We start from the raw sequence: 17,155 nt of genomic DNA on the forward strand, positions 1-17,155 counted from the left end.
TATTTTAGGCCTCCAGGGCAACTACTCGACTCTGCCCTACTGTGCACAAGCCCCTCTGGGCAGTATGTAAGCAAGTGGGTGTGGTTGTGTTCCCCGAACCTTTGTTTATGGCCATTGAAAATTTGAATTTCATATACTTTTCACATACCATGAAATATTCTTCTCTGATTTCTTTCAACAATTTGAAAATGTAAAAACCATTCTTAGCTTGCAAGCTTTACAATATCAGATTTGGGGGAGGGCAGGGTAGATATGGCCTGGGGCTGTAGTCTGTCAGCCCCTGATCTATGCCACTGCCTCTTCTTGCCCCCTTGAAATTTAGTCTTACCTCCACCGTGCTCCTAAGATTTGCTTTCTCAAAGATCACTAATATCTAGGTGCCAGATCTAGGGTTTTTTCTTGTACTACCTCTTGACCATCGTTTTGATACTCTGCTGTCGTTTTCATTTCATGAAGTTCTGCTACTCTGATCCTTTTCCTAGCTCTCTGATGACTTCTCAATCTCCTTTGCTGGAGTTTCTTTTTTGTCCACTACATAAATGTAGACATATGCACCCCTCCCCCTCAATTTTTGTCCTAAGACCAGTCTATTTCTCCGCTTTTTTTATAGTGTCCTCTTTGATGATTTCATTCACGGCTACAACTTTCACTAATGCATTTACGTAAATGGTTTCCAGAGCTGTATCTTCCATCCCTATTTTTTTAAGAGTCCAGACCTTAAATTGCTGGCTAAACTTCTGCAGGCTGGCATATAAGCACCTCACATTCCAAGCATTCATTCTCAATTCATTCCCAAACTTCTCATTATCAGTCTTTCTAAATTCTGACTTTCTTATCTGCTAATGACCTCACTATTATCCAAGTTCATGATAAAACTTTTTAACCTTTAAGTTCTTTTCTAACCCTGAGATTTAAAGACCTCCATTACCTTTCACAACCAATTGGTTTTACATTCAGCAAATTTCTCTCAATTATCCCTCACATCTGTTTCCACCTAGCCTTCAATATAGTTACGACTTTAGTTCAAAAGCGCATCCAAGCTCTCCCTCCATGTATATTTCTTAATGCATAGCTAGAGCAGGTTAAAATAAAATGACTTTTAGTATACTGTTCAGTATTGATCTCACTTTTTCCTAGACTTGCAACCTCAGGCAAATTTGTTAACATATGTAAAATGGAGGATGCAAATAACACTTTATTTTCCTATGTCCTAGAGAAGTTATAAGGATAAAATTAAATTCTGTATGGAAAATTCTTGTGTGTACTATGAAACATAGTAAAGGTAACAGTTCATTTCTTTTCCTTGTAGTTTATTCATCTTCATATATCCCGTGCCTAGCATAGCATCTGGGAGATAACATGTGCTCAATAAATGTTGAATGAATGTGTGGATGACTGGAGAATCACTCTTTCCTTAGATTCCTTGATGTCAATTAACATATTTCATTCACAATGCAAAGCATTTTTAGCAAAAACAAAAAACAAACAAAAAGCAAACAAAAACAAATAAAAACTCAAAGTCTCCTCAAACTTTTGAGCAATAAAACATTCACAAACATAATGAAACAATGATCTCAGGTTGCTTCTTGATAACATCTTGCACATTACACATATACTTTTCATAATTGTACCTTGTTTGCACTATTATGATTACCAGATAATTTATAAAGAAGGCAAGTACCTCATTATCATGATATGCCCATTGGCACAAAAGCATGCCAAGCAGGCACTGTTACACATGACCACCACATCTGCTTGCAGTATAAAAGATGTCTCGGTGATGTTGTGAACATAGAGGCAAGTCTGAGAAGGCAGTGAGAAGACTTTGGCTTGTTTTTCTGAGCAGATTATTGTATACTGATGATCTCCTATTTCTTGGGATGGAGAGGGGCAGTTCATGACCAGCTTTCTTCTCCAAGATTTCTCATTTTCATCTATGTTGTTTGGATCCCTCCAGACTTCATATGGTGGTTGCATTAATCTGCCAGTTCGGTCCATACAGGAGAATGTTAGGACAGCTCCTTTCAATGAGAGGAATGTACCTATAAAAACAATTTCATATCACTGGCACATGAAATTCTAAAACAGCTGCTATTCATCTATGGGTGATAAATGTTTTATATTATGATAATTCATATCTATAGTGTCATAATATTGCAGTATTATACATAAATCAGTAGATTTGTGAGTTCGTCAGTTGCAATAACTTGGAATCATAAAAGGTGGGGTCTAAAAGGAGTCTAAGACATCAACTTGTCAAATCCTCTCATTATATTAATGAGAAAACAGAGACCCAGAAAAATGATGAGACTTGGGCCAGGTCACATAGCAAGTCAGTGGCTGAGCCTGGACTAGAACTCAGGTTTCCTAATTCCTAATCCAGTATCCTTTCATTATACTATATAGTATTCATTAAAATACTTTTTTAAAGAGCAAATTTTAGAAAATTTATAATTTTAATTTATTGAATAACCAGCTGAAAAAATAATGCCAACTGATTCCACTTCTTTATTTTATAGACTCATTCACTAGAAAATGCTATTTTTCTTCTTCTGAAAATGAACACTCAGAATATTTCATGAAATTTAAATATCTAGAGTTCATGCTAGCAATTTTGATTGTATTAAAAAAAATCCAAACTAGCTTTGATGTTTAGGCAGGCTTATGCATCTTTTATACAGAAAAATGGTTTACTCACCTACACTCTCCAAGGTTGAATATCCATGCCAAACTATTACCTATGGGTGATTTTTACCAGTCCCAGAGACAAGATACAATGAAGCTTAGGAAGTAACTTGGGGTAGACTGACCTTTGGACATTTGCAGATTCTCCCCTAAGCAGCGCCCTAGCAGCCTTTTCTTTCCTTTCTCCTTTGACATCATGTAGAGAGAGTAAGGAAGTTATCCCAGGCTGATATACCTCAGGAGTGTACATGTACCAGAGACTTAGGAAGGGTGTTATAAAAATACATTCCATTTAGAAAGTACTTTATAAAGTATTTAAAATTAAAAATAACATGTTTAGATGATGTAACATGATTTTTAAAAAAAAGCTCAGTAAGTCCAAAATATAGCCTCTACTATTTCAGAAATACACATTACAAAGGAAGCTTAAATTTAAGGACTTCTGTAGTAAGATATTAACAATTCGGTCTACAGTAAATAATTCACCAGACAATTAATGAGGATTTTCCTCCTAAAAGAGGTCTTACTGGCTAGAAGTGTACCTTCTCCAGCTTTCCAAATTACCAGTCTTCCCCACTAAAATCTTAATTCATTCAATCAACAAATACTTATTGAGGGTTTACCATGTGTTCTAGGCTCTGTTTTAGGCACAGGGGAATAAAATAGTGAATAAAACAGATAAAAATCCGTACCTTCACAGAACTAACTTTCTATGATAGAGACAGACAATATATACGGTAAGTATATATATGAGATTAGATAGCAATAAGTACTAAGGAAAAAATAAAGCAGAAAAGGGGATAGAAATTCTTGGAAAAGGGTGTGATTAAATTTTAAATAGAGTAGAAGATGTTAAGGACTAATATTTGTTCATTTCCCCTCCCCAAATTCATATGTTAAAGCCCTCCCCCCCTCCCCCAGTGTGAATGTATTGATATTTGGAGATGGGCCCTCTATGGGAATATTTAAGGTTAAAGGAGGTCATAAGGGTAGGGCCCTGATCTGATAGAATTGGTGTCCTTATAAGAAGAGACACCCAGAGACCTAGCTCTTTCTTTCTCTCTCTCCCTCTCTCTCTCTCCCCCCCCTCCCCTCCCCTCCCCTCCCCCACACATAGGAAAGGTCACATGAGTACACAGTGAGAAGGCACCTGTCTGCAACTCAGGGAGAGAGCTCTCACCAGATACCAACAGTGCAGGTATGTTGATTTGAGACTTCCAGTCTCCAGAAGTGTGAGAAAATAAAATTCTGTTGTTGAAGTCACCCAGTTTGTGGTATTTTGTTAAGGCAGCCTGAGCAGATTTATACAGAAGAGGAGGCTTCTTTGCATTGTACTGTGGAATTAAGGCTCAGGAAACCAGCACAAAATATTCTGGCAACTGTGATTATCCTTTATCTCTGATCCAAGAGTCTCACGTCTTCTATCAGCATCCATGAAACTGGCAACTTAAATTTATTAGCTTGCAAGTAAAGTAAAATCTCAAACTATTCACAGATCTTGACCTTCTGGAGCAGTTACGGGCAGACTTATAGGAGATGAGATCAGAGATAATACGGAGCTAAGTCATGTAGGTTCTTGTAGGACACAGTAAAGACTTAGACTTTTACTTGGTATGAGATGGGAAGATTTTGAGAATAGAGTAATATAATCTAATTTCCATTTAACAGGATCACTCTTCGTGCTGGGTATATCCTAAAGGGAGTCAAGGTTGGAAGAAAGGAGAGCAGTTAAAAGGTTAGTACAATAATTCAGGTGAGAAATGGATAGAGGCTTGCTCAAACCAGGTGGTAATAGTATAAAGGGTGAGAAATGGTCAGAATCTGAGTATATTATAAAGGTCAAGCCAACAGAATATGCCAATAAGTTGGGGTTAGAGTGTGAAAGAGATACAGTGGTCAAGATTGATTCTAATGCTTTTGACCTGAGAAACTGGAAGGATGGAATTGCCATTAACAGATATGGGAAAGACTGTGGGAGAAAGGAAAGGAATATTAGGAACTCAGTTTGGGACATAAGTTTGAGATACTTATTAGACATCCAAGTGTATGTCATATACCTATAACTGGATACCTATATCAGGAATTTGGGGATAGGCCAGACTATAAGTATAAATATATGACCCATTAGATTACAAAAGGCATTTAAGGTAATGAGGCTGGCTGATTTCATGTAGGGCTTGAATATAAATAGAAAACAGAAAAGGTTTAAGGAGTCTGTCTTTGAGCATGCCGGTGTTTTAAGTCCAATGAAATGTAGAGGAGCGAGCAAAGGGGACTGAAAAAGAATGGCTATAAAGGTGGAAGAAAACTAGGTAAATAAAGTATCCTGGAATCTAAGCGAAAAGTGCAATGTTATAAGGTAGGGAAAATGGTAAACTGCAATATGTTGCTAATGTGTCAGGTAAGATGTGACTTGAGAATTGACCATTGGATTTAGCAGTGAGGTCAGTGATGACTTATATAGAGCTTTTTGTTGATTGGTGTGGGGGAAAGTTTGATTAGAATGCACTCAAGAGCGAATGGGAGAATAAAATTGGAAATAGTGAATATAGCATAACTATTTCAAGGAATTTTGCACTAAAGAAAAAGAAGTGAAATGGGGCATTGTAGGAGAATAGATTCAAGGAGAGTTTTTCTCTTTTAATGGGCGAAATAACAGCATGTTTGTATGCTGATCTAGTAAAATGATGAATATTTATTATAATTATATAAAGGAAACAGGAAAAATTCCTGGATTGACTTTCTTGTGTAGGTGAAAGGGAGTAGAATCTAGTGTACAAGTGGAGACATTCACCAAGTCAGGAGCTTACAGTTCAGTCACAACAGGAGAAAAGGTAGAGACCATGGAGATACAGACAGACAGGTTGGTAGACATGGTGGTGGCAGCTGCTGAAGTTCTTATCTGACCGTTTCAGTTTTCTCAGTGAAAGAGGACACATGGTCATTAGCTGAGACTGAAAACAGTGGAGGAGGTATGGGAGCTCTGAGGAGAGTGGAGAAAATATGTAATTATTGTTCAAGAGGGTGGACAGAGGACTACCCAGCAGCACAGGAACCCACTTGAGGTTAATGATGATTTATTTCAAAATGAGACTTTTTAGTCTGGTTATATATTCTCCAGCCATATCCAGCTACACAGATACAGAAATAAAGTAGGTAAAATTAAATTTAACCAGGATTGTGATTAACCATATTACGTATGTATGATGTTATGATTTATGATAAATATCTATTTGGTCTTTATTCCTGTTTCTGGCACAGTGCTCTAAAATCCTTGGAATTTCCTGACAAGAGCAACACAGGTGTCTTTCATTTTGTTAATTAGGTGATTGGGGGCCTCACCTAAGGATAGGGGCTTCTTGCCAGGGGAACCAACCAGGTGATCAGAGGGTTAGCACTTTCAGCCCCACCCCCCTACTTTTGGGGCCAAGAAAGAAGCAGGAGATTGAGTTCAATCACCAATGGGCAATGGTTTAATTAATCACACCTGTGTAAGGAAACGTCTATTAAAAACCCAAAAGGTGGGGGTTTGGAGAGCTTCCGGGTTGAGCAGGCAGAGCTGTGGGAGAGAGCTCTTGGAGAAGGCATGGAAGCTTCACGTCCCATCCTACGTTCCTTGCCCTAGGCATCTCTTCCATCGGATGTTCAGCTATATCCTTTTATAGGAAACTGCTAAGCAGTAAGTAAACAGTTTTTTTGATTTCTGTGAGCTGCTGTAGCAAATTAATTGAACCCGAGGAGGAGGTTGTGGAAACCTCAGGTCAGAAGAACAGGTGACTTGGGATTGGCATCTGAAAGAGCGGGAGGGGACAGTCTCATTGGACTGAGAACTTACCCTGTGTGATCTGACACTATTTCCATGTAGATAGTGTCCGAATTGTGTTAAATTGTGGAACACCCAGCTGGTGTCTCAGAGACTTGCTTGTTTGTGGAGAAAACCTCCACTCATCTGGTGTCAGAAGTGTTGTGAGTGTGGTAGTCGTGTGAAAGTAAAGGAAACGCACAGGAGAAACACAGAAGGAGGAAGGACTGGCTTTTTCCCTATACAGGAGGAAAGAACATTGTTTTCTCCATCCCAGCATGCAAAACTGCATTTGTACTATTATCACCTGCGGCTTATTTAAAAGCAAATTCTCAGACTCCATCCCAGACCTACTGAATTAGAAACTCTGAGAATGGTTGTAACAAACCCTCCAAGTGATTCTGATACAGACTAAAGTGATGGCTACTGGGATGGATAATCTTTAGGTGTTTTCTCACTCTAAAATTCAGTGATTTAGTGCTTTAGTTCAAATTTCCGTATCATTGATGAGAATTTGTTGTCAAGACAATCAAGATAAATTAATGTGAAATTAAATTTAAAAAGATAAGTGGGCTTTTCTTTGTTGAGAGATTTTTGATTACTGATTAAATCTCCTTATTAGTTACAGGTCTGTTGAGACTGTCTGTTTCTTCATGATTCAGTCTTGGTCGGTTATATGTTTCTAGGAGTTTATCCATTTCTTCTAGGTTATCCTACTATATTAAGAACTATGTATCTAGATCATTGGATTTTCCCAAAGAAGTACATTCTTTTAATCTCTCCATAAAAGAAGGGAGTCTGGCAAGAGTTTGAATTCATGACAGTAGCATGTGACAAAAGGGTATGTGAAATTTCATTTTTTTGATAGTACCTGTAGAGAATTTTATTTTGCTTTTTTAATTCAATGAATTTTAAAATATCTAAAAATCTTAATAGCTTCCCACGTGTCTAGCTATTAAGGGCTTAGACAGATTCCATGCTTTATTCAGCAGTTTCAAGCGACAGTATATCTACTTTGGGGAAAATAGAATTGCTACAAACACATTCAATACAACTAGTAATAAGAACTGTAAACAACTAATAGAGCTGCTACCTATAAGTGGAGTGTGTATATTTGTTTTCCTGTATTAAGCTGTGATTATACTTCAGTCAAATACAATCATTATGCTTGAACTATATTCTTACTGTATTAGTTTTTAAGATATAATGCATGAATTTCACAAATATGTTTGAAATATACACATCTTACATGGAAAGGCCCTAACTACTTGCATAGAGCGAAATTTCTCATCAAGGTTTAGACTTAAGATGAAAAACTACATCCTTCTCATTTGATCTCCAGACAAAACCTATTAACTAGTTTCATATTATATCTGTGAGATAGCACATTCACTCATCTATACATTTGCATAAGTTAATTGTTCTTCATCAGAGAGCTAGATTTTAAAGGAATTAAATGCTAGCAAGTAAGTCTGACATAGGGAGTGGGCTGGGAAAAGTCTAGAGTAGAGGGTAAGTCTAGGAGATATTTCTTGTCAACAGGCAAAGGACAACACAAGAATACTGTAAGAAAAAGAATAAAGGCAAGAAGATCATCTCTGATATACTTTTGCATATGAAAACAAATATATCTAAGCTTAGATGATATGTAAACAAATATATCTAAGCTTAGATAATATGTAATAAAAAACTGAATTAGTAAGTTAAAATCATATCCTTAGTATACAAAAAGGAAAATCTAGAGAAAATGAGGTAAGTCCATCTACACAAATCTTTATCTCTTACATTTTTAATTTTTCTTTATCAGCCCTTCTTTAAGTGAGGCATGTGTTCATGGGTTTTAAGTTTGTGAAACTAAAATATTTTAACCACAATCAAGTTAAACTCCTTTCTCTTTCCACTGTAATTTTTTTCCAGTTAAGTGACATTGTAGTGAATAGGCATTTCAGGAATCTGGACAAGGGGAAATTAAGATGGGGGTACATCTAGAATTTAGTAGACTTATGTACGTGATTCACAATCACTACCATGTCTAGGTTATTGAAAGCCTTTTAGGTATAGGAATGGCTCCTAGGAAAACTCCCACCACCCTGATGCAACTCAGCATTAATCTGACATGGAAGTGCAGGGCTGAAGATCATATTACAAATTATATACTATGTCAATATTAGAAATATATAGATAATGTAGAAGAAACAAGATTTGAAATTTGAAATGTCTGGATCCAAAAGCTAGTCTGTAGAAAATTCTTCCAAATCTTACAGCTCCCAAGAAACTTGATACACGTTTTCCAAAATTTTGGCAACAAACATGAAGTTCATATGATATCCACCAATGATAGATGATTGACAGGTAGCAAAGAGAAAAGGGAAGTGAGGAAATAAGACTGGTTGGACCAGAGAGCTGGTGCTGGGAAGTAGCAGGAAATCAGATTAGAAAGGTAGAACAAAGCTGAGCTTATAGAGATCACTGACTTCCAAGATTTTCAAGAAATTGCTTCTATGGGTAAGTGAAAGGTATCAGAGAATATGGTGTATAGAAATTAGGTGATGAAGACAATATTGTAATAAGACCAGTACAGAGGCAGTAAGTAAAGGGATCAGAAAAGAAACGGAAGTGATGGAAGTCATCTAGGTAGCATCATGGCACTATTAACAGAAATGGGGAGAAGAGCAAGAAGAAATAGTTCGGGGGTAAAGAGAATGAATTTATTATGGAAAATCTTTAGTTTAATCATGAGTTTAAATCTCTAGTTTGATCATGAAGCATGAAAATAATTTTTTTTTACAAAGCAGTGATAGGCACTTCATGTAGCAGGATTGGTAATTACAGAATAATTTGTAGCTGGTAGCACAAAGCGTTACATGGAAATGAAATAGGATTTAAAGTGAGTCTCAAAAAATTAGAGGGGTAGGAAACTTTTGGAGGTTATAAATAAGTTTATGGCATAGATTTTGGTCATGGTTTCATGGATGTGTACTTGTCTCCAAACTCATCAAGGTGTTTACGTTAAATATGTACAGCTTTTTATATGTCAATCATACTTCAATAAAGTGGCTTTAAAATTAGAATCTCAGCAAATTTCTCAAAGAATTACTGTTGGAGAGTAAAATTTCTAGGGGCAGAAGTGTGGAGGGGGAGATGCGACAGAGAAGGGGGAATGTTTGCTGGTGGCGTAATTTTCATTTATCTTCATCTGTATTTGGATTTTTTTACAATTAGAAAATTTAAGCACCAGCGGTTGAGATAAAAAAGCATACCACGTCACAATTTTTTTTTTTGTACAAACAAAAACCCCACAGATCTAGGAAGTCTTTTCCAGCTCCTTAACATGGTTGTAAGGCCCTCTAATCTTCCCCTGCCTGCTTTTCCAGCCTCAACTAGCACCATTCTATCTCTAGGCTTTGGCTGTGCCATGCTCTTTTTTACCTCTAGGTTTTTACTCATGCTGCTTTAAATTACTCTTAAACATCAGTACTATGCACAGCTCCCTTCCAAACCGGTCCCATTTCAGATGGCTGCTGTGTTAGAGAGGTCTTCCCCAAACCCCCGCCTCCTATGCTGCACAGTATTCTTTACTTTCCTGATTGTAATTTTCTGTTTACTTTTGTTCTTCCCTACATATAATCTGGGAATAAAGATCATTCTGTGTCCTGATCACCATTGTATCCCCAGTGACTAATTAATTAGTATGAGCTTGGGAAATGTATGTTGAATGAATGGATGAATAAATTTCAAAATAGATTGTATTCAACTTTGAGGAAATTGCTAGACTCAGATAAATTTTGCTAGGCCAACTGATAAAAGGTAATTTAACAATGTTTTGATGGGAAGAATGCCTTCAGAGCCTGAGAACATGTCACCCACTTTAGCACTGGCAACAGAAGAGGGAGATGCCTCCGATTCCAAACCTTTAAAAATGGTTCCCATAATCTAGAGCAGTACCGATAGGGCAGGGACTAGTGGAACAGTGGAGACTAGTGGAGAGTAGATACTGGAAAGAAGGTGAAGAAGGAGTCAGGAAGTGAGATGTGAGGAAGAGGGGACAAGTTTTCTACTTTAAATTTGAATTGGCTTTCTGTCATCTCTATAGTTTTTCTTTTTCTTTCTTTTTTAAGTTCTATCAGACTATTCCACTTGCAACCCTTTCTTGTTGTAGTATGTATTGATTGATTGCTGCGTCAGGTCTTAGTTGTGGCACCCGGGATCTTGTTGCAGTGCGCGGGTGTGCTGGCTTCTCTCTCTAGTTGTGGTGCACAGGCTCCAGAGCACGTGGGCTCTCTAGTTGTGGCACTCGGGCTCTCTAGTTGTGGCACATGGGCTCAGTAGTTGTGGCACGCGGGCTTAGTTCCCCGCAGCACGTGGGATCTTAGTTCCCTGACCAGGGATCGAACCAGTGTCCCCTGCATTGCAAGACGGATTCTTAACCACTGGACCACCAGGGAAGTTCCTCTATATTTTCTTATGAAACTCCACCTTCCTTTTTCTTTTTATTGTCATAAATTATGGCTTCCAATTAGGCTATTTCTCTTTCAGTGGTTAATTATAAAACAGATCTGAACCTAGACTCATAGTTTCCTCCCTTACAGGTACTGCTTAATAGACTTAATATTTTTAGAGCAATCTTAGGTTTACAGAAAATTGAGCAGATAGTACAGAGAGTTCCCATATGCCCCCTTTGTCCTTTCCTGTTATTAAGGTCTTGTATTAGTGTGGTACATTCGTTACAACTGATGAAGTGATACTGATATATTAACTAACATCTTGAAAGAATGGAATACTGACATAGAAACTTGAAGATAGCTTCTCATTATCTCTCTTTAATGGATAAGGAAAGAGTACGCAAATATTTATGAGCCAGATGCCAGAATATTAAGTTAAATATATACTTATTTTGTATTTTGCCATCATTTTAAGTCTAATTGCTAAGAATGTTGAAGAACTTTCTTATAGTACTGAGAGATCCATTAAATTAGTTCCAGACACTTGTTTATTTCTATGCTTGTGGCATAGAAAACCACATTCGTTAGAAAATCTCTTATTAGAAAACTGTCTTTCACTCACAGTTGTAAACTTGTGTATACAGGAGTTTGATTTTTACCTTTAAATTTGATGAATACATGGCATATATTAGGTATCCAATCTGTATACAAATTTATTGAGTTAAATAATGGATTGAATTAATACTTAAAAATTCATTTTGACCTTACTGATCTGGCTCTCTCTCAACCAGTATAAGAGAATTATACATATTTCCTTAAAATTAGAACTATAATAAAAGATATTTTCTTATTGTGAAATATGTTTACAATTAAAATCTAGTGATCCTAACAGATTAACTTTTAAAATATGGTGCATGTTATGGGCTGCATTTTGTCCTCCCCCACGCCAAATTCATATGTTGAAGGCCTAAACTCCATTGACTTAGAATGTGACCATATTTGAGACAGAGCCTTTAAAGAGGTGATTAAATTAAAATGAGGCTGATAGGGCGGGCCCTCATCCAAACTGTCAAATGCCTTTCCAAGAAGAGGTTAGGAAACATGGGGAGACACCAGGGGTACAAGCACACAGAGGGACAGCCACGTGAGAATATGGTGAGAGTGTGGCCAACTGCAAGCCAAGTAGAGAAGCCTCAGAAGAAACCAGCCCTGCCAACACCTTAATCTTGGGCCTCCAGAAGTGTGAGAAAATAAACTTCTGTTTTTTAAGCCATACACACACAAAATACAATATGTTTATCTGAATTTGCCTCACTAGTAGAGAGCTGACTGTTCTACCTACAGTAAGTTACAATCCATCTATATGAATTTAGCATACCAGTTAACAAAGAAAACAGAACTCTATCTAACCTACCATGCCATATATGTGTTCTTTTAAAATAAAATCCCTTATCCTATATATTAATAAAATTATTTTTACTTAAGAAATGTTTTTCAGATAACTTTTACTCTCTTTTCTATATATGAAAAAGCTATTGATCAGAATAAATTTTAAAATACTCAAAGGAATAACAGGAGGAATCACACATCTCTTTAAAAGGAAAAAGACAAGTCAAGTAGGAAGAGAATACAACATATACTTTAGCAACAATACTCATAACGTGGGTCAAATTCTCTAGGTACTAGGATAAAAAGGGAAGAAATTGTGTGGCATGGCTTCAAAACAAGATGGGCACAGATTATCAATGAATTCAGAAAGCCACCTCAAGTCAGACTGCTTCCAACTTAATCATCTGAGTTCTTTAAGGATGATGTAAAACACTCATAGGCTCTGATCTGGCATGTAACTTTGGAGAAATGCTTCAATTCATTAAAAATTTTAAACTTTCGCTTTAAGGCTTTCCTAAATGCTTTTCAGAAACTTATTTCCCAAGGCATTGTTTAGGTTGGGAGTTCCACAATTTATTACCATAGAAATGGTTGACTATTTCACCCTGCAAGTAAGCTGCAATACTTGGGATAGTATATGATTTATAAAATTCTTAATAGTTCCTATTATACAGAATACTTAAATCTTTGCTCCAGATCAATACAAATTAAATGTTTTAAAATACCATATATTTAAATTTGAAAAAGTAGCAATGAAGGAATAAATAAAAACTCTTACCACTTGGCAATACCATGACTGGCTCTGTAAATCTTTGTTCATCTGCTGAAGGTAGGTTTAGGGAGATGATTAACACCATTCCCAGACTAGTTCCAACAAACAAACAAGGGGAGATAGTACAGTCATTTTTCCGAACAAAGGACTCCATGAAGTATAGTGCTGTAATCGCTTCTTTAGAATCTTTGTCAATACTGGAGATGCTAGAACTTCTCGAGCGATTATAGGAATTTTCTCGACTTTCTATGGGAATTTAAAAACCAAAAATTTAGTTTTAGTGTGTTTCCAGAACAAGTAAAGCCAAACTTAGTAAGTGAAAACCAAAATTATGGGGGAGAAGTAGAACTTGATTCGTTGTTAACTGATCTGTAAGGCAGTTTATCCAGTTCACCAGCTTATTTTGAAGATGAAGAGACAAGTCCAGAAGTGTAAATCATAAACTTAGGAAGAGCTGGAACTAGACCTTGAGTCTCCAGAGATCCAGTCCACTGTGTTTTTCTCTCTACCTCACCTCACAAGTTAGTTGAAATTCTCTAATCTAGAAAAAAAAGATGTTTAGTCTGAATAGTTAAGGTTACAAGAACTTCTGGTACAGTTTTAATTATGTTTCCCTCCTATCTCTCAATTGTTGGAAGTACTTCTAATGATTTCTTGACAATTCCCACTTACTGACAACATTGTGGCTACTTACCTGAAGGGTAACAAATGTTCTGTGGTAAATACATTCCTCTGAGTTTGTTATATTTGGAGTAATTAAAATTGTAAAAATTGAACTATTTATATTTACACCAAGACTAAAGAGCAAATGTTATCTCCCTGAACTAGTTACAAGCTGCCTACTTTGAATGCAAATACAGTCTTGGCTTTGCCTAGGGCCAAATACAGAGTCCTAGACAATGCCACCCCACCAATAATCTTTCTGAGAGGGCTTCAGCCCACTTAAAGGAAACAAGGTGGTTTCAGGTTCTCCTGCTCATCAACTCTTACACATGTGTAACACTCCAACAAGCAGAAACTCACCACCTCAGGTAAATATTAGGAAGGTTGTATTGTTCATATAATCACTCCAGAGTACAAGTTCCTCATATTCCTCTTTCTACTGCCTTCCCTCTCCTTTCCTTTTTGATAGGTATAAGTGTGACTCATTTTTATAAAAAGAGATAATATAATATATAAATAAAATAATATACAATAAAACCAAATATAAGTTCCCCAGACTATCCCTTTTTCTACAAACCAAAATATAATATTCCTAATTTCCCCCTTCTATCCCTCAGCAAGTTTATACAAATAATTGTTTGTAATAGAATTTAGATCTGAGAGGGAGCTTGGAAATAATCTATATATTTTACAGATTTGGAGACAGAGACATAGAGTTAAGTAATTTTCCCAGAATCAACAAGTTAGAGGCAGAAAAGTCTAAAACTCAAAATTCCCAATTCAATCCAGTGATTAAAAGTACTACTTCCTTTATAACCTTTACATTTTGCTTCCATTATAACATTCCTAGCTAATGTTTCTAGGTTGCTATTCATAGGCACCTGTGAGAGAAGATCATCTGGACCAAATTTAGTATGGCATAGTGTTAAAGGAAAAAACTAAAAATTTTCTTTTTTTACTTGGCCAAGCTGCATGGCATGTGGGATCTTAGTTCCCCAACCAGGGATCGAACCCACGGTCCCTCCAGTGGAAGTGCAGAGCCTTAACCACTGGACCACCAGGGAAGTCCCTAAAAATTTTATTTTAAAAATTTGAAGAATAATATAGATCATTACTACCAAGTTTTTTGAGGGGTGGTAATGGTGAATTACTTTATAGCATAGAATTACCATAGCATATTCCTAAGATTATTTTTTCCTATTTCTAGTCCCAAAGCTTTTTATCAGCAAGACAATAGCAGCAGTTACAGGACTCCCGTGTGTGTGTGTGTGTGTGTGTGTGTGTGTGTGTGTGTGTGTGTGTGTGTGTGTGTGTGTGTGTGTGTGTGTGTCTTAATTTTAGGCCTTCTGGCTCTTGTACTTTACTCCCTGCCCCTAACAGTAATTCCATAAGTAAGCAAATAATCCTCCCTTTTTCAAACATACGAAGATGAGATTGCAAACTTTAGAATTTAATGTCTTCCCTTTTTCTTGGTCACATTCACTTAACAGTTGAGGAAACTAAGGTTATAAGACATTAAATAACTATCTACAGATAGAGACACTAAGAGGCTTACCATTGAGATGGAAAGAAACTGGGAGTGCAGATTAAGACATAGGTCTCACTTTGTACAGAGGAGGTGAAAGCCTACTCATAAACAGCCATTCTGGTTTTAGAGATGAAAGAGGTGTAGTGAGGAATGGATTTGGAGTCATGGCCACGGCTCGACCAGGTTCTCAGCTGCTCACTGTCTAGCTGACCATAGTTTTTCAGATCTTTCACACCTGACCACCATCCCTTATCCTCCAGCTCCTGTTACTGTGGTATGTCAAATTTTAATTGTATCCACAAAAATTTGTATGTTTAACCTACCTTCTGTTGTAACTGGCAAAGAAATCTCCATGCAAGCAGCTGACTGTGCTTTTCGAAATGGTGGTCTTCCAGGACCCCAGCGATTTACTTTTGAAACATCAGCACTGGAAAGACGTTTTCCAGAACTGCAACTCTGAGAAGTTGGACTTGTGCAGTGTCCATTTACATGATCTGTACCAAGAGGAAGAAGGCAGCATAAATATCATAATTAAATCTTAATATAAAGGAATCTAAGTGTGTAGATTAATAAATGAAGAGAATTCCTTTTTTCAAAACATATAAAGATGGCTAAGTCCGTGCTATTTTAGTATTTAGTCACAATTTCAATTTTGCCAAAGTATTTAGCCAAATTTTTCATGATATTTATTAAATATAAGATTCGTTTTTAAAATTTGACTAGTTAACATAGTTTAAAATTTATTCTATGTCCTCATTATGTATTCTGCCATTTAATAGCAATACAAAATAGGTTATAGTATTAGACTTTCTTTTGCATAATTTTTTTTTTTTTTTTGCTGTATGCGGGCCTCTCACTGTTGTGGCCTCTCCCGTTGCGGAGCACAGGCTCCGGACGCGCAGGCTCAGCGGCCATGGCTCACGGGCCCAGCTGCTCCGCAGCATGTGGGATCTTCCTGGACCGGGGCACGAACCCGTGTCCCCTGCATCGGCAGGCAGACCCTCAACCACTGCGCCACCAGGGAAGCCCTGTTTTACTATTTTTTTAAAATGAGTTAACATTTATTGAATACTTAAATGCTAGGTATTTTATACACATTATTCATTTAATCTTCACAACAACTATGCAAGGTAGGTGCTTTATTATCCTGATTTTTGCAGGTGAGGAAAATGAAGGTCAGAATAAAGGGTTCAGAAAATCATCTAATATTACATAAGTAGTATTCATGGAGACAGGATTCTAATCCAGATTTTTCTCACTTAGTGTCTGTATGCTTAAAAACTAGGCCACAGGGTCAGCTAAAATATTTGGTAAGGAGTAGCAATTTTGATGGCATATTTCGTAGGGTTTAGGAGTAGCCTGTATAATGTACATTGAGATCCAAGCCCTTTGGGACCAGTCATCTTCCATATTAACCTAGATCTCTGAAATCAGATTTCCTGAATGGAAAGGCACAAATATCACACGATGAGTTAGCTAGGGGGAAGCAGAAGTCAAGAGCTCTAGCCCTCCTTTGCTAACAAATCTAGTCTTATAAATAGGAAGAACACTGAGGGCAATAGCTGCCAGTAACAAAGACTTAGAGTGACTACTTTGGAGGTACAAATTGCCCCCCTCTGGGCATACCAGTTAGGAAAAGTTGCCCCTTCCACAGGTGTGAAGCCTTGTTCTAGGGCTTATCCAGAGTAATGTGGGATGGATTACAGTCCTCTTCACGTTCTCTTATCTAGGTACAAAAGTATATAGCAGAGCTCTGAGAACAGTAAAATTTGTTCACTTAGCCAGGACTCTGGACTTGCTAAGCCAAGGTCCCTGCCTATCTATTACCATCATTTGGTGGCTGTTTCATGTGAATATTGTTTCATTTGAGCTCA

General features: G+C 37.0%; 1 protein-coding gene and 1 long non-coding RNA gene across 2 annotated transcripts in view; one reads left to right on the forward strand and one right to left on the reverse strand.

The window, feature by feature from the left end:
• The window catches only part of STXBP5L (syntaxin binding protein 5L), a 374,070-nt gene that overhangs the window by 9,336 nt on the left and 347,579 nt on the right, over window positions 1–17,155 (reverse strand). Inside the window, exons 23-25 of the mRNA XM_019922992.2 lie at window positions 15,605–15,775; window positions 13,097–13,336; window positions 1,682–2,042 (exon numbers count right to left, since the gene is read on the reverse strand). Of these exons, the coding sequence (XP_019778551.1) occupies window positions 1,682–2,042; window positions 13,097–13,336; window positions 15,605–15,775 (772 nt within the window). The remainder of the gene's footprint in view (window positions 1–1,681; window positions 2,043–13,096; window positions 13,337–15,604; window positions 15,776–17,155) is intronic.
• LOC141278587 (uncharacterized) lies at window positions 1,888–7,368 on the forward strand. The gene is made up of 3 exons (XR_012331508.1): window positions 1,888–3,883; window positions 4,354–4,420; window positions 7,195–7,368. It is a non-coding gene; the product is annotated as an uncharacterized lncRNA (long non-coding RNA).

The sequence above is a fragment of the Tursiops truncatus genome, chromosome 4, assembly GCF_011762595.2.
Source record: "Tursiops truncatus isolate mTurTru1 chromosome 4, mTurTru1.mat.Y, whole genome shotgun sequence".
Lineage (NCBI taxonomy): Eukaryota > Metazoa > Chordata > Mammalia > Artiodactyla > Delphinidae > Tursiops > Tursiops truncatus.